The sequence below is a fragment of the Ambystoma mexicanum genome, chromosome 5p (genome assembly GCF_040938575.1).
Source record: "Ambystoma mexicanum isolate Mex_15411 chromosome 5p, UKY_AmexF1_1, whole genome shotgun sequence".
NCBI classification, from domain to species: Eukaryota; Metazoa; Chordata; class Amphibia; order Caudata; family Ambystomatidae; genus Ambystoma; species Ambystoma mexicanum.
In genome coordinates this window covers 926,459,712-926,481,885 of record NC_090930.1, presented here as the reverse complement: position 1 = coordinate 926,481,885, position 22,174 = coordinate 926,459,712, and the positions used below count along the sequence as shown (strand labels likewise).

At 45.8% G+C, this 22,174-nt stretch overlaps 1 protein-coding gene across 1 annotated transcript in view; it reads left to right on the top strand.

Annotated features, from left to right (window-relative positions):
- The window catches only part of SLC6A20 (solute carrier family 6 member 20), a 531,874-nt gene that overhangs the window by 316,660 nt on the left and 193,040 nt on the right, over positions 1 to 22,174 (top strand). The window contains exon 8 of the mRNA XM_069613357.1: positions 11,897 to 12,101. Coding sequence (XP_069469458.1) covers positions 11,897 to 12,101 — 205 coding nt within the window. The remainder of the gene's footprint in view (positions 1 to 11,896; positions 12,102 to 22,174) is intronic.

Sequence of the window (22,174 nt, the reverse complement as noted above, 5' to 3'; positions counted from 1 at the left end):
ACTATAGTAGGACCTACATTATGTAATGAAAGGGGTCTGCATGAAAGACATCGGTCTTGTGTTGTTCCTGGTTTCAAGAGTGGCATAATAACCACTTCTCGCTTCGATGGGGGGGGGATCACATTTTGCATGCCTCTTCACAGGCACCAATAGGGAGCCGTACTCCTTATAATCTCGGCCAATAATCCATCTAGTCCCAGAGCTTTGCTATGGGTAAATAATCAATGGCATGCAAGAGCGTCTGCATCATAAGTGGAGTTTCTACTTTTTCTCTGACCTTCATGGACAATGACCTTAGAGGTATTTCAGCAAGATAGTCTGCTACTGCATTTTTAGATTTTAAATCGTGTTTAGAAATACACATTTTTATAAAACCTCAGGAATGTTTTTTTTAATATTGCCTGTTCCTGTACAAAGTAAGAGAGAAGCATCACAGAAAGACAATATGGTGCTGTCCATCCTATCCTTACCAAGCCCTTTCGCCAGAAGCCTACTTGGTCTTTCAACCTTACCATACCTTTCGGCCATTGCAGGTCTACTAAGAAATCAGAATTGCCTATTAGCTGTGGCCTGTACTTATCCAAAGCAGGTTTAATGTTGACAAATTTGGAACAGCACTTGACAGAGCATAGTTATTTCCCAGGGGACATCTCCAGACAAGGCTCTCCCTCCTTATCGCCCATACAGATTCCTCTCATAAAGAGTTTAAATGCTTCCCATCATGATGAGTGTGACCAAGCTGACCCTGTATTTCCTTCAAAATACAAAACGATCTGAGCCTTGATGTCGCTCTGTCAAACATCATCATGCAGAAAATCTGATTTTAATCTTCAGGGTGGTTGGTTATGGCAGAGAGCAATGTCGGGCAACGCAGGAACCACTGGGTTATGGTCAGAGCAAGTCAGTGGTAGTATGGGGCAGTTCCCTGGCAAACAGCAGTGAGTCTATTCTCAAATGCATTTTGCTGGGGATAGAGCTCAGTTTACGTCCCACATCCACAATCCCCATTGAATTCCTTGCTTGAGTAATTTCTCTGGGCGCTGTATAAAGTTGCTGTTGCATTCGATCTGTTCATGTTGAGATTTTGATTTGTATTAAAATCACCTACCCAAATGAAATGTGAATCCAAGTATTTGTAGAATTTGACTACCAGGGGAGCAAAGAATCCAATGACGCTGAGGGCATATTTTATATATATCTAATGTTGAATTGTAAAGATTTGGATTTTTGAATTTAGAATATATTAATAGTTTTTTTGCTAAAAACATGTTTTTTGTTTATTTATCATAATATAAGTTGATGAACGTTGTTCTTTTCCAATTCTTGGCAATAACCTGTATGGGTCCTGGGGGTCAAGACTGAGGACCAGGCACCTCGGATGAATTGGAGGATGAAGCAGACTGCCAGCAGCTTAACCCTGATACGAGATAGGTGCTATGGCTCCAGGAAGATAGACCTCCTTTGGTTGAGTGAAGAAGTGTGCCTTATTCTTGTAGGATGCATAGTTTGGCTTGAAAGAGCATAGTATATTGAAAATCTATGTCTCAGGCTCTTCCTGCCAGCCACAAAATGATGCTTTGCAGGTTTGCAGGTTGTACTGCTGCTGCAAAATCGGGATGAATTGACGCACTTGCTCCCTGGTACAAGATGTCACATTCTCTGTAGTTCAGCAACCAGGATTTTACTGGTCAAGGATATTGACCTGGTCTTGGTGGAGGCACAAGTGCATGAAGTGCTTTCCCAACCGGAAATTGTGGGGATAAGGGAGGATCACCAAAATCACCCAGAATTTCCCCGAGCAGCTCCTCCACATAGCGTTCCATATTGGAGATCTATGCAGTCTTGCTCAGGCCGAGAATCCTAATGTTATTGCGTCGCTTCTAGATCTTGATTTTTATCTGCATTTATTTTCATATAATTTATCAACCTTTCGAACATGGTTTGCATTGCTTGTTGTCTACCCAGAAGGGAACTGATCCTTACATCTGTCTCCGTGATTCTAGAACTTTCTTTGTCTGTGCACGCCTGCAATGTGTCAACTTTAAATATCAGCACAGCCAGTTTGGAGCCCACATTAGGAAAGCCTGCTTTCCACTCCGCCATTACAGTGGACAGACCGGGTGTGATATAGGTGCAGCACAGGCTTCAGCTGTAGGCGTTTCATCACCCTCTGTTGTCATGTATTTTCAGTGCTTGGCTGTGTTGAAAATTCCAGGTGGGATTGCCTTTTGCCTCCCTTCGCAAAGCACGCTATATGATATGATATGACGGACCCGGGGATCGAACCTGTGTTGCTCTGTGCTGTCTTGCTTCCAAAGCGAGCACGTTGCCACTGAGCTATCCTCCCGAGACTATAATGATTGGAACCCCATAGCTTACTCATTGGAGACGTTTTCGTAGCTGTTGATGGTCAATTGTAGGGATATTAACATACTCAGTGTAGACCCACTGTCAGGAATCGAGGGTGGAAGCTGTGGGATCGATGGACGCTCTAGTCCTCACCCATCATGGCTGCCTCCACTATAAATCGAGGCCCCGCCTCCAGCTCGGCGCGTTGTATCTGTGTATTCCCTACACTTCTACCAGCGCTCAGAGTTGCTCGTAACTTTCTTTCTGAGTTTTCCTTCACGCTCTCGTTTTCGGCGTGAGCTTGTTTTTTCTCCTTCTGTCCACTCTGTGTTTTTGTCTACGTGGTTTTCGTAACCGACTATCTGAGTTATGCTCCTCGCTCTGCCTTCCTGATACTTTTTTCTCCGCTCACGATCCCTTTCGCGCTCCGCTCCTTGCTTACCTCTCTGTTTACTTTTTCTCCGCTTGCGAAACCCTTCGCACTCTGCTCCTCGCTCTGCCTTCCTGATACCTTTTTCTCCGCTCGCAATCCCTTTCGCGCTCCGCTCCTTGCTTACCTCTCTGTTTACTTTTTCTCCGCTTGTGAAACCCTTCGCACTCTGCTCCTCGCTCGGCCTTCCTGATACCTTTTTCTCCGCTCGCGATCCCTTTCGCGCTCCGCTCCTTGCTTACCTCTCTGTTTACTTTTTCTCCGCTTGCGAAACCCTTCGCACTCTGCTCCTCGCTCTGCCTTCCTGATACCTTTTTCTCTGCTCGCGATCCCTTTCGCGTTCCGCTCCTCTCTTAGCCTACCAGTTAACCAGTTCTCTGCCAGCAAATCCTTTCGCACTCTACCTCTCGTTGTTACCTTCCTGTGCCTTATACCGCTTGCGGCTCCTATCAGTTTCTGTGTCCGAGGCATCTGGCACTCCAGACATTCTACAGTGTCCAGACTTTGGAGAAAGCCCTCGCTTTTCGATCCATCATTCCTGAATCTTCATCATTTCAGCCTGGGAGTACCTGCCTTATACCACTCCTTACCTTGCCTGCAGATCTTCATTCAAGGGTTTTTTTTGCCGTTCCGGCTTTTTCCCTTGGGCACCGAGGCTGGCCCACTGGGAGCCCCCCACGGCAGGTTTCCACTACTGCCAAGGTGGCCTCCGGAGGGGCCAGACCTTACTTGCACGATAAGAAGGTTAGAACACCTAAGGATCTTATCTCTACCAAGAAGAAGGAACGTCCCCGAATCCGGACTACGGTAAAGGACTCAGTATCAGAAGATTCAGGTGAGGAGAAGGGGGAGGTGGAGCCGAAGTCTGACAGCATACAACGCCCAACTACAAACATGGCATCCTTGGAACAATACCAGGAACTCGTAGCGGCTATACAGAACCTGACAGCTGAAGTACAATCCCTAAGGGCTGAAAACATAGTCCTTCGCCAACAAGTAGTATTGCGTCGAGATGACCACGGAGACCTACCCACAATGCCTCTCTCATTCGGCAAGTATGATGGTCATCCAGGAGGTCTCAAGGATTTCCTGGACGCCTGTAAAGTATACTTCACATTCAGGCCTCATGCATATGAGACTAGCCGTGCCAAGGTCGGATTCATAATTGCCAATCTCTCTGGGAATGCCTTATCATGGGCAACTCCACTGGTCTCCAATGATGATCCATCCCTGAATGTCTACGATCAGTTTGTGACAGCCTTTAAGGATAGATTTGATAGACCTGAGGTTCTATACTCCTCATTAGAAGCCATTCTTGATGTCCATCAAGGAAATACAGACGTGCAAACATATATCTCACGCTTCCTCAGACTGGCTGCAGAGGCGGACTGGCCGGACTCGGCTCAACAGACGATCTTCAGAAGAGGACTTCAGGACGAGATCAAGGATGAGCTTGCGAGGATAGCCAGACCACAGTCATTTTGTGACTTGATGACCTTGTCTCTCCAGATCGAGTTCAGGCTGCATGAACGCAGACAAGAAAGGAGACGGCCACGGGGAACCTCACAGACGATAGGCCTGCCCTCCCAGACGCCTGTCCAGAGACCGATATTGTCCACCGAAGAGTCAATGCAGATCGGAGCAGCTCGTGGACCTCTGACTCCTGAAGAAAGGAGACGGCGCCGAGAGGCGGGATTGTGCATGTATTGTGGATCCTCTAAACACCTATTGAGAAACTGTCCAGAAGTTCCTCCTAGGAAGAAGGAAAACTTCCACCCCCGGGCTGCTGCAAGGGAAGTCCCGGGGGACCTGCCAGTTACCCTTGCAACCACTCAAGAACCCTAGAAGAGGGCGAAGACAATAGTTTACTGGTTTTCAAGGTCCACGTGAAGTTATCGGAAGCAACATCAGTAGAGGTACTGGCAATGTTGGATTGTGGTGCCGCGGGTAACTTTATGGACCTTAACTGGGCTAAGGAGAACCTAGTCTCTACCAGACCCAAGTCCAGACCCATACCTGTTGATGGTGTTGATGGTGTACCTCTTTCTTCGGGTCCTATCCTGTGGGAGTCGATTCCATTGCAGATTAGAGTGGGCAATCACCAAGAACTCCTGGTATTCGACCAGATACGTGCAGCACATTTTCCTTTAGTTCTGGGAATACCTTGGTTGAGGAGACATAATCCCCTTATCGATTGGTCTGCCAACAAGGTGTGCTTCGACTCCCAATTCTGCAAATCAAACTGTCTGATTACGGCTGCGGCTATGGTGGTGACTGGGGAAGGTTCCGAAGCTCCTGGCTCCTTAATCGTAGCAACAGTGCCGCCCCAATACCATGAATACACCGAAGTCTTTCTGGATACTCTCCCCAAGCAGCTACCCCCACACCGGGCAGAGGACTGCTCTATCGACCTAGTGCCTGATTCTATCGTGCCTTTCGGAAGGATGTATCCCCTGTCCATTCCGGAACGAAGGGCCCTCAGAGAATATCTGGACGCTAATTTAAAGAACGGGCTGATTCAGGAATCCAAGTCATCCTGCGGTGCATCATTGTTTTTTATCCCCAAGAAGGATTCGGATGAGTTGCGCCCATGCATAGACTTCAGAGGCCTTAATAAGATCACTATAAGGGATAGGTACCCCATGCCCCTGATACGAGACATCCTGGAGGCGGTTCAAGGGGCTAGGTATTTCACCAAGTTAGATCTAAGAGGGGCCTATCACCTCCTTAGGATCAAGGAGGGGGACGAATGGAAGACCGCCTTTCGCACTCCGTTCGGCTTGTCGAGTATAGAGTCGTGCCGTTCGGTCTTGTCAATGCCCCAGCAGTTTTCCAGAGGTATATGGACAAGGTGTTTGCTGACATGTTATACCTATCCGTAGTGGTCTACCTAGACGACATCCTCGTCTACTCCAAATCCCTTGATGAACACAGAGCACAGGTCAAGAAGGTGCTGAGAAGACTCCTTACCCATCGGTTGTTGGTCAAGCCCGAAAAATGTCAGTTTGAAGCTACTTCTGTGTCCTACCTTGGGTTCATCCTTTCTCAAGAAGGGATCGAAATGGACGCAAGAAAGGTTAAGGCCATTCACGATTGGAAGGAACCCGGAAACGTAAAGGAGCTACAGAGTTTTCTGGGTTTAGCCAATTTTTATCGGCGTTTCATCCCCAACTTCTCACAAACTGTGCTCCCCCTTACCTCTCTACTTAAGAAGGGAGTACGGTTTTCTTTTGAAGAAGAACCTCAGAAGGTTTTCCAACTCCTTAAAGAAAGATTCTCCACGGCTCCCATCCTGATCCAATCTGACCAGACAAGACGGTTCATCATGGAAACTGACGCCTCCATTGGAGCAGTGGGAGCCATACTCCTCCAAGAATCTGAGGACGATCTTGAGCATCCTGTAGCTTATTTTTCCAAGACCTTAACATGTAGCAAACAGAACTATTCCGTATTGGAAAGAGAGCTACTAGCCATCAAGCTAGCTTGTCAGGAATGGCGTCATCTCCTACAGGGAGCTGCTCATAGCTTCTTGATTTGCACCGATCATAGAAATCTCAGGGTACTCCAGCAAATGGAATGCACCAATGCCCGTCATGCCCGATGGGCCTATTTCTTTCTACAGTATGACTTTGTGATAACTTACATTCCTGGGAGGGAGAACAAGAAGGCTAATGCCTTATCCCGAAGTAAGGGGGAGGTGTCAGGATTATATCAAGGGCATGACTTTGTTCTCCCCAAGCTCAGGATTTTGGCCTCCACGACCACTTTTCTCAAGGAGCTTATACCCCTGTATCAGAGTTGCCCAGAGCTCGCGCCTACTATCACCAAGGGGAAGGATGGATTGTATTACCATGAGGAGGCGCTATATGTTCCCACCAAGAAGCTTCAAAGAATGGTTCTTTCCTGGTGCCATGATTTACCCTTGACAGGTCATACTGGCATCAGAAAGACATATGATTTATTAAGTAGGGGTTTCTGGTGGCCAACGCTAAGAAAGGACGTGAGTCAATACGTCTCTACTTGCTCTGTTTGTGCTGCAAACAAGTATCAAACTGGTAGGCCAATAGGTTTGTTGCAACAGCCTCCTCTAGCTAATCGCCCCTGGGAACATATTTCCATGGATTACATTGTAGATCTTCCGGTGTCTTCTGGTATGACTGTAATTATGGTCACTTGTGACTCCTACAGCAAGTTGGCACACTTTTCAGCCTTTCAGCAACTGCCTTCGGCTTCAGAGACAGCTACTGTCTTCCTCCGTGACGTAGTCCGCCTGCATGGTTTGCCTAGGACTATAGTCTCTGATCGTGGTTCCCAATTCACCTCAAAATTCTGGGCCACTCTCTGTCGGGTTCTGGGAATCCATAGGGCTCTCTCCTCAGCCTATCACCCCCAAAGCAACGGCCGAACGGAAAGACTCAATGCCAGCTTGGAACAGTACCTTAGGTGTTTCTGTAGTCCACAGCAAGAGAGGTGGTTTGAATTTCTCGCCCAGGCCGAGTTTGCTTATAACAATGCAATGCACACCACCATACAGATGAGTCCGTTCTTTTGTACATACGGTTTCAACCCACACCATCTACCCTGGGTTAATACACGATCGACCAAGGTTCCGGCCTTAGATGAAGCTCTCAGAGATCTGCACGAGTACAGGAGACAGCCAAGAAAGCTCATCTAGCCAGCCAGAATGCCCAGAAGAAGTGGGCAGACAGGAGCAGACGCTCTAACCCTGACTGGAAGGTGGGACAATTGGTATGGCTGTCAACCAGATTTCTTCCGAGATGGATTCACAAGGGGAAGTTTTCTTCTAGATTTCTAGGACCCTTTCCCATAGTTCAACAGATCAATCCGGTGGCTTTCAAACTTAAACTCCAGGATTCCCTCAAGAGGATTCACCCTGTCTTTCACACTTCTCTTCGCAAGGCGTACAAGGAAGACCCATTTCAGAGGCCTGTTCATAAGGGACGCCCTAAGGTTGATCCTGCCCCGGACGAGTACGAGGTGGCTCGTTTGATCGATTCCCGGTATCGTAAGGGCAGGTTACAGTACCTGGTACATTGGAGGGGTTATCCTAAGGAGGATAGAACCTGGGAGCCTGACTACCACATACATGCTCCTCATCTTGTGAAAAGGTTCCATCGTTTTCACCCAGGCAAGCCGGGGGGACCCCCAAGGAAGAGGGGGTATACTGTCAGGAATCGAGGGTGGAAGCTGTGGGATCGATGGACGCTCTAGTCCTCACCCATCATGGCTGCCTCCACTATAAATCGAGGCCCCGTCTCCAGCTCGGCGCATTGTATCTGTGTATTCCCTACACTTCTACCAGCGCTCAGAGTTGCTCGTAACTTTCTTTCCGAGTTTTCCTTCACGCTCTCGTTTTCGGCGTGAGCTTGTTTTTTCTCCTTCTGTCCGCTCTGTGTTTTTGTCTACGTGGTTTTCGTAACCGACTATCTGAGTTCTGCTCCTCGCTCTGCCTTCCTGATACTTTTTTCTCCGCTCGCGATCCCTTTCGCGCTCCGCTCCTTGCTTACTTCTCTGTTTACTTTTTCTCCGCTTGCGAAACCCTTCGCACTCTGCTCCTCGCTCTGCCTTCCTGATACCTTTTTCTCCGCTCGCAATCCCTTTCGCGCTCCGCTCCTTGCTTACCTCTCTGTTTACTTTTTCTCTGCTTGCGAAACCCTTCGCACTCTGCTCCTCGCTCTGCCTTCCTGATACCTTTTTCTCTGCTCGCGATCCCTTTCGTGTTCTGCTCCTCTCTTAGCCTACCAGTTAACCGGTTCTCTGCCAGCAAATCCTTTCGCACTCTACCTCTCGTTGTTACCTTCCTGTGCCTTATACCGCTGCGGCTCCTATCAGTTTTTGTGTCCGAGGCATCTGGCACTCCAGACATTCTACAGTGTCCAGACTTTGGAGAAAGCCCTCGCTTTTCGATCCATCATTCCTGAATCTTCATCATTTCAGCCTGGGAGTACCTGCCTTATACCACTCCTTACCTTGCCTGCAGATCTTCATTCAAGGGTTTTTTCTGCCGTTCCGGCTTTTTCCCTTGGGCACCGAGGCTGGCCCACTGGGAGCCCCCCACAGCAGGTTTCCACTACTGCCAAGGTGGCCTCCGGAGGGGCCAGACCCTACTTGCACGATAAGAAGGTTAGAACACCTAAGGATCTTATCTCTACCAAGAAGAAGGAACGTCCCCGAATCCGGACTACGGTAAAGGACTCAGTATCAGAAGATTCAGGTGAGGAGAAGGGGGAGGTGGAGCCGAAGTCTGACACCCACCCACAAGCAGAGCACTAAAATACCGATGACAGATGGCAGCAGCGAAGAGTGAATGGCACTAAAATCAGAGTGTTAAGAGAGGTGCACCAGCATCAGTCTCTGTATTAGGTAGAGCTGCCATGACAGCAACAGGTTCAGTAGAGTTCTCTCTATGCCAAGTGGGCTTGGACTGAAGCCTTCGTTCCATTCAGGATCGACGCTCAGTGTGTCTTCTGTAGGTAGTTTTTTAAAGTGCCAGTAATGTTGATTAAATCTGACAACAGTGCACCCTGGGTAATTCTTAATAGAGCAAGGCCTGTATGTAGACCAACAGATAGCTCAGTCGGCACCAAGGTCAACTCAAGCAGTATCACAACGCGGGGAGCTGACTTTTTATTACCCGGTTTGTTTTCCCGGGCCAGGTTTTAAGGAAGTTCCATTGAAACTATAGGGACATGGGCCCCCGGAGCACCTGCGCACTCAGCGCGACTGACTACAATCCCTGCTCCAGCTCAGAGAAGGGTGGGTGACTATGACCAGCACAAATGGCGCAGATCCTCATCTGAAAGAAGCATGTACGCAATGGCAGCTGTGCCGGACGGGCAAGAACCACACAACAGGGGGAGAGCTTTTACGTGTCACAGCACCGTTACTGCTGTTGGATCTGCCATCTACCTCTTTTCTGTTTTTCCTTGCTGTTAGTAACTTAGTCCACAGAATAAAGGACCTGTTCCAATGACTGGTCACCCTGGAGGCTGCTCCTTGCCGTCACAGCCACCAGTGCAGGCTGTATGGTCTAGACTCCCCAGATGCCAACAATGGCAGCATTACCTCTCGTATTGACAGTCTCCACCCCAGGGGCAGAGACCATCTCCCCATTTTGGGAGGCCTGGTTGGCAGTTTTGAATGCTAGTAGCGAGTGTCATCATTTAACCCTTTTGCAATGTTGACTTTCCCCCTCCCTCTGAGCCCAGGAAGCTGAATTACTATTACACCGTCCTATTGCCCATTAGATGCATCTTTCAACCCAATTCAGAGGCTACTTCGTTTCACAAAGATGCTAATCATTGGAGCAGTTACGCCTTTTGCTACATTTTAGGATGCCGTCTATTGATATGGCCTGGGCAGGCTTTTGGCCTCTGCCACTATATGTTTGCGGCTGTTGTCGCTGTCATCACTTTAATGATTGTTTAAAAGTAAATATATGCACAGCTCTCAGAGGTGAGCCGTTTGACAGGCTCCTGTCGTTGCACCCTTTGTAGCTGGGGACTGGGCATCACAGCAAAGCGATACCTTCTGCCTCAAAGTGGGAGGGCTTCAACTGGTGGCTGGTGCCGGCCATGCTCCGCCCATGCTACATCGCAGTCGCCTGCTTATTAAGAATGCAGATCACGCGGATTGGGCAAAGACTCTGATATATCTAAGGAAGGTCTCTGGTAATGCGTGACACAAACGTATCCACCTGAGTGTCCTCCATAGGACCTACATGGCCCCCTACAGTTGGTTGAGGTTCTCTGCGTCGACATCCCCCTGCTGCCCTAGATGTGGTGCTGATGATGCTGACTTCAAGCATATGTTCTGGGTATGCCCAGTGATACAATGCTGTTGGGGATCTGTCCATTGGAAAGGCAGGCGTTCCTAATTTTGATTGGACTCCTTAGACGTGTTTATTAGGAATATGCTCCTGCCAGGGGAATATAAAATGTGACGAAACTGATGGATTGTATTTTAGAAAAAGGCAGAATAGTTATGTCCTGGAATAAAATGTCAGGTCTAATATCTGCAGTGTGGTGGGAGGATATGAAGAAGTGGTCCATGGCAGGGACCAGGGTGTGCTACAGAGTTGCTCGCTGGGAGCCTCGTGGGGTTAATGAGAACGTAAGACCCGGGATTGCTCTTCTGCTGGCAGGGGTGGACTGGGAACCAAAAGAGGTCCTTGAAACAATGTTCAAAGTGGCCCCATATTACACATTTTCAGCAAGCTCAACCCTTTTCCCATGAGAAAATGTGGAAACAAAATAGGTTAGCGCACAAAACAGGCCCTTGATGCAGAGGCCCACTGGGAAATCTCCAGAGTTCCCTACATGCCAGCCCACCCCTGTCTGCAGGCTCTGTTTCATCGTTCAGATACATGACCACCCTGAACTCGGTGCAGTAATAGTTTATTCTATTTAATGTGTTTATATGATGGAGAGAACTCTTGTTGAGGGTACCTCAAATGTGAACATGGTTCCACGGTGCGAGGAACACAAATGCTAGCACTGCAAGAATTGCCTAGGGGATGTATTATGTGATGATACCGCCTGTTCATGTGACTACTGACAAGCTGCGGTTATGTGTTATGGTTTTAATCCTACATGGTTAATAAATGCTGGAATGAGTTAATCCCAGTTACTGTATTGCTATAATTGGCTTATGTCAATAAAAAAGGATCAAATAAGGAACTCAGATCACATCAAGGGGGTCTTTGGGACCTCCTATACTACTAATGAAGATGTTTGTAGATGCAGATGAAACAGTATACAATTGAAGAAAGGCTGCTGTCAGGTTGAAGGTCACTCAGAACACAGCCAACATGGTGACTGATTACTGAAACACTGGTTGCCTCCCCACTCCATACCTAGTATGCCCCAATGAATATATGTTTGCACAGTTTGCCATAGGTACACATTTTGAGTATATGTTTACAATTTGGGGAATACAAATTTGCATATTTGCGTTTTACATCTGTGTAGCTGTTCATTGATGTCAAGTACTGTATTGCATGGCCAACATGAAAGGTGATCATCCAGTCTAGGGCTGCCAATGCCCTTCCTGCTGCATTTACTAACTCACGGGTTCCTCTCCCCTTACTCTTTGCAGGCTGTCCAGGGAACAGGATTGGCATTCATAGTCTACAGCGAAGCCATCAAAAACATGGAGGTGTCGCAGGTCTGGTCCGTGCTGTACTTTTTGATGCTCCTGATGCTGGGACTGGGAAGCATGCTCGGAAACACGGCAGCCATAATCACCCCTATGACAGACAGCAAGTATCTGTCCAAGCACCTACCCAAAGAGGTGATATCAGGTAAGAAGCAGACTGGCACACCCTTGCAGGCCAACACACTCCTACAGAATGGCACACTCATGCACACGACACAGACACCCACTGAGACACTCCTTAGACTGTAAGCATATGCCATAGTGTGGCCTCAAAGCATTAACTCCAAGGTATTTGACTAGGCTGCAATAATTCCTCCATCCATAGCATGATCTCAGTAATGGGGCTCTCTGACAGAAATGGCTGCTGCCTCTTTTCCATTCTAACACGTTATAACTGTTATGTTGTCCAGAGCTGGTCACTGAAGTCAATCATCGCTAAATACAGAAACACACGAGTTGACTGGAACACCTGCAGGTGACGTTGACGTGCCATGTCCTACGTTCCTTAGCAGAATGCCTTACTTTTCAATTTGAACAGTTCTCCTGTACAATCTCTTTCTGCAAGATGGGCCACGCATTGTTCTTCTATAGTTGGCAGTCTGCATTGTATGTCCTCTCAAAGGGCTGAAGCACTACACTGTTGAAGTATAAATGTGAATGTGTGGGTCTGCTCTTTTCTGTGATGTCTAGTGCAGGAGACCAGGGATGGGTGGCTTAACAAGCATACACAGATAAGGGCTGCATGGAGGTGGAGTAGTCGATGAGAGGGAAGTTTAAGCATCTAATTTGGGGTCCATAGGATGTCATATGGTGAAATCCATTGAATATTAGGGGGCATGTTAGACAACATTGTCCAACAAGAGATCTGCAATCTAAATGGAAATGTATCATTGACATCTCACGTTTTAATCATTTGAAAACTTTAGGCAGAATCTTTAGTGTTTTGGCTGCCAAGTGTTGGAGTTCTGAGGAAAAAGCGGCATCGTATGGAAGAGCTGTGTGTGCATCCGATTTGTATGCATTGAGGCTTTAAATATTCTCTGTGTATCCACACGTGTCTAGTCTTTATTGTATATTTAGCCATTGGCTCTAATCTTTACATTGTCTACATTGCTCAAGATTCTGATGGGCTTGGATTCTACTGGCCAAATCAACCAGATCCAGGGTCCTCTCCTTCCTGTGGTCCATGCTGCCGTCATTGACTATGCTAATGTATTTTTATTTTGCTATATTGCTATATTATGAACATAATTTCAGCAGACAGTTTCTGTTTGAACAAGTACATTTTTGGATGCATGGAGTAGTTCATGAGAATCGTATCTACCACCCTTCCTATTGGTATCAATACCCAAAACAGAACCACTTGTAAGGACCTTCCACCAGGATTATTATAGATTAGTGATATCATATGTGATGTCATCAGTGAAGCCATTGATGATGACGCCATTTGTACTGTCAGCTTTGATGTCCTGGGTGTTAGTATGAGCAGTGCATGGCAGGGGCACAAGTTATGGTTGCAAAGCTTACCATGACTGTCAAATTGATTTGGTTTTTCGATGTTTACGCTGTAACCATAATGCCTTTTAACAAAATTGTTCCTCTGAATTTCAAAGGTTCTTATTATAGTAACCTAACCATAACGCCCCTTTAACAACTTTTCTTCTGAATTTCAAAGGTTTTTGTTAGAGTAACATCCCTTTAATTAAAAAATCGCATTGAATTTCCAAGGTTTTTATTGGAACAACGTAACAGTAAAGTCCCTTTAACAAAGTTTTTTTTGAATTTCACAAGTTTTTATTAGGGCAAATTAACCATAACATCCATTTAACAAAGCTTTTTCAATGAATTTCAACGGTTCTTATAACTGAAGATGTGTTATGATGTTCCAGCACTGCATGTAAGTTAGCAATAATTCCACTTTTAACATATATGAAAGAACGATAATGCTCCTTCAACAAATATATATATTTTGTAGCACATGTTGGGAATGCAAAGCATGGTTGAATTCCTTAGGGCATGAGGCTTAACCATGGCCTCTGCCCCACCAAACCACCCTCAATTTCCACTGCACCCAGCCTGCAGCCTGGTCCAGTGTCCACTATACCCCATAATAGACCTCTTTGTTCCAGAGGGTGGTTCCCTTGACCTGGATTTCTCTTCACTCTGTTTTATACTTTCAAGAATATTAGTTCTTTATGTTTCTCTTGATCAACAACACAACTGGTACACAAAACAACTCATTTGTTAGTCTGTATCTTGGTAGGATACCTGGTGTACTGTCTTTCTAGTTTTCCACTCCTTTTCAATATGTTTAAACACAGCATTTTTCTAGTCCTGGTGTATCCTTCTCAGGGCTTCCTTAGGTGATGCATTGTTCACACTGTTCAACTTGATCTTGCCTGGTATGCTTCCTTCCAGGACTTTCTTATTGGATACACTTGCAGTTGGCATCTGACTGGTCTATTGCCAGGGCTTTCCTGTGTGAATACACTTGCAACTTGCATCTGCCTGGTATACTCTCCTGCCAGGGCATTTCTCATATGTATGCTCTTGTGACTTGAATCTACCTGGTATACTCTACTGACAGTGCTTTCTTTGTATGTGCACTGTGCACACTTACAGGTTTAATAGTCTCTTATATGTATTCTGTTCTGTCTGGACTCTGCCTGGTATACTATCCTGACAGGGCATTCCTTAAAGGTATACGGCATACACTTACAAACTTGACAGTCTCTTACATTTACATTGTTCCGTCTCTTTAAGTGATATTCAGTTGATTGTTCTTTCTCATATACTGCATTCACTGTTATTTGGTTTCTGCAGGGTTGTCAATACACTCCAGTGTCCCTGCCTCCCTTGGGTGGAATCATTGGCTCTTAATGGTTTGTGTATGCTCTCCCACGGCATTCCTCTGGTGACTCTTTGGTGATCTGCTCACTGGCCACCTCTGTGCTCTGTGCCATAGCTTCTGTGTCTCTTGTGGCTCCCTCTCATCTGTTCGGTGTCTCTTCATGGTCAGGTGGGGTGGAGGCTGCACTTCAGTACGTGAGAATGCTCTAAAGCCTTTCTCATGCTTAGGGCATCCTTGCAGTGTACCATACCCTGCAGTCAACGCTCCTCTGCCTCTTTGGTGAGCCGGTTGGCTCCAGAGAGCTTGCACCAGCCCTGCAGTCCCTCAGTCGACACAAAGAGGACTAGAGTTCTCCAGCCAGCGTCTCTCTGTCAGCTGGTTCACCGGTTTAAATATCCTGGCATCAGGCATGCAACAACGAGAGCGCTCTTGGCCTCCATTGGTCTTCATTACTCGGCTCATCTTCTTTGTCACAGTATTTTCCTAATTAGGGAAGTGGAAGTCAGTTCTTGATAACTTGTATGCAAAGTCTGGGACAGTGTTCTCAGTTATCTTGAAAAGCAAGTCTGTTCTTGATGACTTGTAGGCAGATTATGGGAAGGTGTTTCCAGTAACCTTCCTAGATGGGTGAGGGGAGGTATGACAATATGCCAATAAGGCATGGGGAATGGATGGGGTATCCTCAAAAGAAAACGGGGATACAATGTCTCAACCAATGATGTCATGCCACTCCCTTGAGGGTTGCCTCCCCATGTGATCCTCCCTCATATAGCCGCCTCCAGGGTCAGGATCAGGTAGCGGCTGCCGTCCCCTGGCCACATGAGGAGAGGTCACTGCTGGGAAAGGAGTGATAACACATCGGATTCATCACAACAGATTAACACCAAATTAGCAAAACACGCTTTTGGGACCTGACTAAAGATCCTCACGGCGCCAAAGTTATAAGCTGCACAATAAGTGTTCTTCCAATGGGAAATTCAACTTAACCATAATAAAGGGTTGCTACTGAAGACTCTTTAATATACATATATGTATACATATGCATGAACATCCCTGAACATTTTACAAGATCGCGAACGTCCCAGATCGTAATGTCCCAGAACATCTGAGATCGGAGATGTTTGTGGAACTTCAGAGTTGTGAAACACCAATGTATTGCCCTTTTCTAGGCATATTCCACCCAATCCTCACCACCCTCACCTCCCCAGAGGTTGTTTCATTTGTACAAGTGTAATGTGTTTTTGAATACTTTTTACTGCAATGTGCAAAGTTTGCGTATCCAATATGCCAGCCGTTTTAGAAGTTTTGACGCACCTGACATTTCTCATTTGACCAATCACGCCTTTACATGATGTCAGCTAATGTTACGTGGATTCCTGATTGTTCCAGAGGTGTCTGCAAACACTGAATCAGGAAGTAAGGTCATGGACTAGACCAAGATATCACACATTTTTTTAAATCTACTTTTTGGTCATTTTTTAAACATCTGCTAGACAGATTTACACTAAATTTGCGAAAGCACACCTTTGGGACTTTTTACCATTCAAGTCTAATCGGAATTTCCAAAAGGTTGGGACCTCAATTTAAAACTTCGCCCCACCTTTACAAAACCACACGAAAATTGGAAAAAAATTCAGTCGGGTCTATATTTATTTTGCAAGGTTTTGTGCACTATCATCGAACGGCTGCAAAGGTATAAGCTGCCCAAAAACTACTCTTCCTATGGGAAAGACAATTTAACCATAACTACATGGTCCCTATTAACAACCCTGTAATCTGACCTGTGATTTGAGAAAAAAGACAATTTTTGAGAAGAATATGAAAAGACAGCAAATTTACATTTTATAAAATCAGTATAACATGAACTTGTATGAAAACACATTTTAAAAACAAAATGATTCATTGTTCAATCAAGTGAATAATAATAACACGCAAAATGATTCTTACCTGATGAGTGATATTGCTTTACCGTAGAGCTGTCGTTGTTTGCGGTAGTTTTACATCCATTAACATTTCCAGGTAACTTATCATGATTGAATTCTCTTCCATGCAGGCATATATATCAACCTTATATCCCAGAAATTAGTGCCTGTTTTATTTTCATTTTACTTATAACAACAAAACATGAAATAACAAAGAAATTCGTAGCAAAAACTATATACATAATTACCATAAATAACCCCTCGCCCCCTTACAGATGCCAGGTACACATCATATAATATGAAATTGTCAGATTCAATACAATGTCAGAAATTTGCCCCAAATTTTCATAAACAACCCATTCTTTCCTTGTTGCCTATATAAACATTTTCCCACATCCGCCAGATCAAGCATTTCTTTCAACCAGTCCTCTTTTTTTAAAGAAATGTCAGATTTCCAATTCCTAAGGATGATTTTTTTTCCCATCATGGCTCCCCTAAATAACCACTTCTTTTGGCTTTGAGTGAGTATATCTAAGGTAGCATCATTTCCCAGTATTAATGTCTCAAAATCAAGACCTATCGGTTCATCCAAGACCTTTTCCATCACCACACCAATCTCATTCCAAAATTCACGCACCTTCCTACAATCCTACATCATATGTTCCAGTGTACCAGTTTCACAAATACAAGCCCAACACTCAGAGTCATCTTTCAAACCTCGCTTCCATAATCTTTCAGGTGTCCAATAAACCCTGTTTAATATCTTTATTTGTCTCGTTCTCTCAGTCAAACCCAGGGAACAAAATTTTACATTTGCACACATCCTTGTCCGTGTCTCCACTGTAACTTCAGAGCCAATTCTTCGACTCGACTCGTCTCTGAGCTGAACATTGTCTTTATATTCACTCACTATTTGTTTGTACACCCGGCTAGCTAAGCCACCTTCACCTACCGACTTTCTTGTAAGAAAAGCCAAATTCAAACTCGCCTGGAAATCAATCTCACCAACTGCAATCTTCAATTTCCTGTAATCCGAAAACCTGAAATGTTTAATATGAAATTGTTGTTGCAACGCTCTAGCACTCATCCATTTCCCCTCCTTAAATAAATCATCAATCCAACTCACACCACCCAAAAACCAGTCTGCCCAGAATAGCGTCTTATTTTCCAATCTAATAGAGGGATTCAACCATAATGACGCACCAGGATCTCTACATGCATCCACATCCAGCAAACCATTGAATTTCTTCCAGGAGTTTCTTAGACAGACAGTCAATGGGTCCTTCACACTATTCACTCTTGATTCTGTAGTCAGTAAGGCTCTGGGTGACAGAGGACCATTACAACTTGCTTCCGCCACAGCCCATTCATCAGGTATCGGTGCCAAGAAATCAATTATGAAGTCACCTGTTTTGTTTTTTAAGTACTGTATTTCAAAAGGTTCGTTTTTGTTTTTAGAACTTGGTCTGTGTAGTGAAAGGATGTGCAAAGGCAGTACATATTTGGAGTACTTTGGGTTCCAGGCATTTCCTGCTGGATTCTTGCAGGCTACCTACACCCACACACCTCCAAGCTTGTATCTATTTTTCTAGCGTGTAATGCTATGAATTGTATTTCCCCAATGCACAGAAACAATCAGAATCTTCTTCAATAGTCGATTGAACATTTTAATGGAAAAGCTATTGGAATACGGACACAATTCTCACCTTCTCTGCACACTTTGAAGCTCTTTTTTGCCTTCTCTGACCCACACAGGTTCCATATGATGTCAGCCATGCACATAATTTGGCAGAATCCTTGCTACCTGAGCAAAAGAAACATTGAATAGTTCAGTCGCGATGCATTCCACAGAGCCGGAGCACCACCATCTGACTACACCTCGCCCTTCTTACTTGCAGGGAGGAGCAGGAGCGCCCCAAGGGAACTTCTAATCTTGAAGTACCCAAGCCAGCTCGCCCAATGCACCATGAAAGGCTGGGGAAGCAAAAAAGCAAAACTCCCTCACCTTGAATGGCCAATGGGTATGCGCTGGTTGGAGAACTATAAGCCAGGGGAACCATGTTTCCTCAACAACGATAATGCCAGGCGATGAGCGCAAGACATCGCCGAGGGTTTTAACTGGACTGGCTTGGCTCAGTTCCTCCATATGGGTGATAGATCAGTGCCCCATTGGCCATTGTGGATGAGCCACCTGTAACGGGGGTAACGATAGGGTGAGAAGAGGGAGGAGACAGGAGCATTGGGGCAACCATGCACTGAGATGCCTGGACTTTCCATGTGAAAGGAAGGGAGAGAGTGGTGGGAAGAGAATAGCAGAGGACAAGATATACACACTGTGGTAGGTAGAAATCTGAAGCCAAAGCGGGTCCTTACGGGTACCAATGAAGAGTAGGGTAGCAGGGAGCAGGGGATGTGGCTCTTGGATATTGGTCCTAACTCTACCTCTAAATCGAGAAGAGAGGAAGGGAGAGCCTCCTGCCAGCAATCTCTGAATAAGCCCACTTCATTTGTAATGTTCTTTGAATGAGCAAATCCATTTCATATCCTGTCTCAACCACCTAACCTCTAAGGATAAAACCATGGATGAGCTGTAAAGTTCCATTCAAGGCTTCTGTCCCTTAGAGTGTACTTGGTTAGCCGTCTTTTATTATTTTTGCAAATGCTCCTATTCCTTTTCATGGATAGTGGCCAAAATGTAGCGCCCGGTGCACCCTCAGTAGAATAAGAGTGAAAAGACGTCAGCAGGTCAAAGTGCATGACAGTTGCAATGAGGGACCTGAATCCTCTTTAGCACATGATTTAGTCATAAGAAAATCAATGATTGAATATTTTTCAAGCTCTCTGATGAAAACAGCTTCACTTTCATGTCCTATGATATTCGATTTAATAGTCGACAAACACAACAGGAAATGTGCACATCCCTTTTCTCCTGACAAGAGGCCCTTCACTTAATATATCACCAGCTGTATAGCAGATAACGAGCATTCATTGAACTGCAATCGTCAGTCATCAATTCATACCTCATGTTCATAAAAGGCTCAATCCTATGCCTGCCAGTGTCAGTGTTGCATTATGTACAAGGCAGTCCAACTGAGCCATTGAATTTATCAACTCAGAATTTGGGCCGGCAGGTGCCCTTTGCACCATACACAGGGCCTTACTTAAGACTCAAGCCAGGCAAGTTGAGTCTTGCCCTCCCCTGACGCCGCAACACCCTACCTCGGCTGTTTTCGGGTTATGCCAGACACACTCCTATTTAGAAAATATCGCGGGATCTCCCCCTCTCTCTATTAGGCCAGCGGTGTCTAGTTTCCTGTAAATCGTCTGCTCCTGCTTTGGGTTAGGGAAGACATCTGTTCTTGGTGTATGGTATTGTGTGGTATATAGCCTGACAAGGAGCTAATCTAAATGTTTGTGCAGTGTATCATGAGGTTCAAGGGCTGTTGTAACACCTTTTCTTTATGTGTATTTATATTGTGAGCCGCTCTCCTGTTTTTTGGCTAGGCTTGCCATAGTAAAGATTTTTTCCAAATAAAAAATACTTCTGTATGACAGAAAATACCATGGCAGCCTCAGAACAATGGGGAGCCTGCATGTGTTATTGGCTGGTGCTCAAATCGCATTCTCCGAAAAACGAATTAAATTAATTGGATCCACGAGCATGAGAAAACAGTGGGGGTGCAAAGCAAACTCGCTGGCCTCAAAACAATAACATTAAGCTTAATCAATGAGGCATGGGGATTTTAATACGTTCCACTTGGTTTCCCCCACTGGTAGATATGTAACTGCTCACATGCACTCTTTACTCTCACATTTGATTTGGTTTACATTCAGGTCATGTGACAGTGGGCGATCAAACGTTAAATGTGGTTTGTATGCCCCCATAATTCATCCATAATACCCAAATCCCTTCCTCTACGCGTTTGCTGCGCGCATCCTCCACATCGCTGCAGAACGGGGCCTGTATGGTTACAACACTGGAACACTTACTGGGGTGAATTTACAGCCATAAACAAGCAGTTTGACACCAGTGAGGGAACATGACCTCAAAACTGTTTTTGGTTGTAGTTGTAAAATATGAAATCATGATATACTCAGGTTCTTAGCAGAACAATGCTTGGGTTTTCATACGATATTCCTTCTCCAGCGGAAGGCCACAAGAGACTTTTTTGGGAACACCAATGAGGGTGAAATCGCCGCATCATAGCAACACTAGGGACAAAGACAGAGAGACCAATCACTGAAACTGCTCTGTGGTACGCATACTTGTCCCCAAAAACACGGAACCGGGTGCTTCTTTGAAGTGTAAACACGGACGCCTGCAACGGGTTGTTTTTTTGCATACTGCAGTTTGGCACTAAACAGGGTTTAGCATTCCAAAGCCCCTCATTGTTTGTATTCTCCACTGTAAATGCCTGCCTCACAAAAGCCTGAAACAGTGTAATGCATGCACACTTCCACAATTTATTCAGAAGGTGCTTGTGTGAAACAATTCTGTGGTGTGAAGTCAAGTTTGGCCATACACAGAGATGTCTGCTTTTCTTGTGCAGGTAAGACATTTTCAAGCATCAGGGTGTTGTAATTGTTTACAGACTTCGGGAATAAGGAGTGTTTCAAATGAATTTTGAGAACAAGGAAAGTAGGGGTTACAAAAATGGGGACAGGCCTGGGTACAACTTTAAACTGAGAGTGCCACCACCGGGCTGAAGGACTAGACAATAAGGCGACGAGAGCATCTGTCCTCCCTTCTGTTTTGCGTTGCTCCTTTCAGTCTGGAACTTCATATCCAGTGGTCATCTTCCATTGGTGACATCACTTACAGTGGCCATCTTGGATTAGTGACATCACTTCCTGTGGCTATTTTGGATCAGTGGCATCACTTCCTGTGGCCATCTTGGATCATCCCAATCTCCAGCCGAAGGTCACAAGAGACTCCTGAAGTCATCTCCGAATCGCGGGAGGGCAGGAGCCTCCGCTTCATCATCCTCGCTATGCCCCAGGATGAGCCTGCCTTGCTTCCAGAGAGGAATCCACTTCAGACAAGAAGTGCGCACCACCTGCAGTGTCGCACGCTGGGGCTCTGACCCCATCACTCCTCTAGCTGATCCCGACATCTATTTTGAATTTGAACAGCTGTTTTCACCTTATGTACCGCGTGGCGCAAAGAAATCCTGGCCGTAAAATGGCCACTGCCACTTGTTGATGTGTTGCTAGTCAATACTCGAGCCGGCAGCAAGAGCCACACATTGGCTCTAGTTCTGCTGCTCCCTACGGCCGTGAAACCGGAAGGCCTAAACTGTGGTCCTGCAGGAAAAGGCCTGTGGGATAAGGCTCTGAGTCTGTCCTTGCCTGTCACTGCCGGGAACTTGCCAGGAGTCTCTGCCCCCTCCAGCTCCCACTTAACCTCAGCTAGGTGTTTAACAGCTAGCGGTCATGATCAAAAGG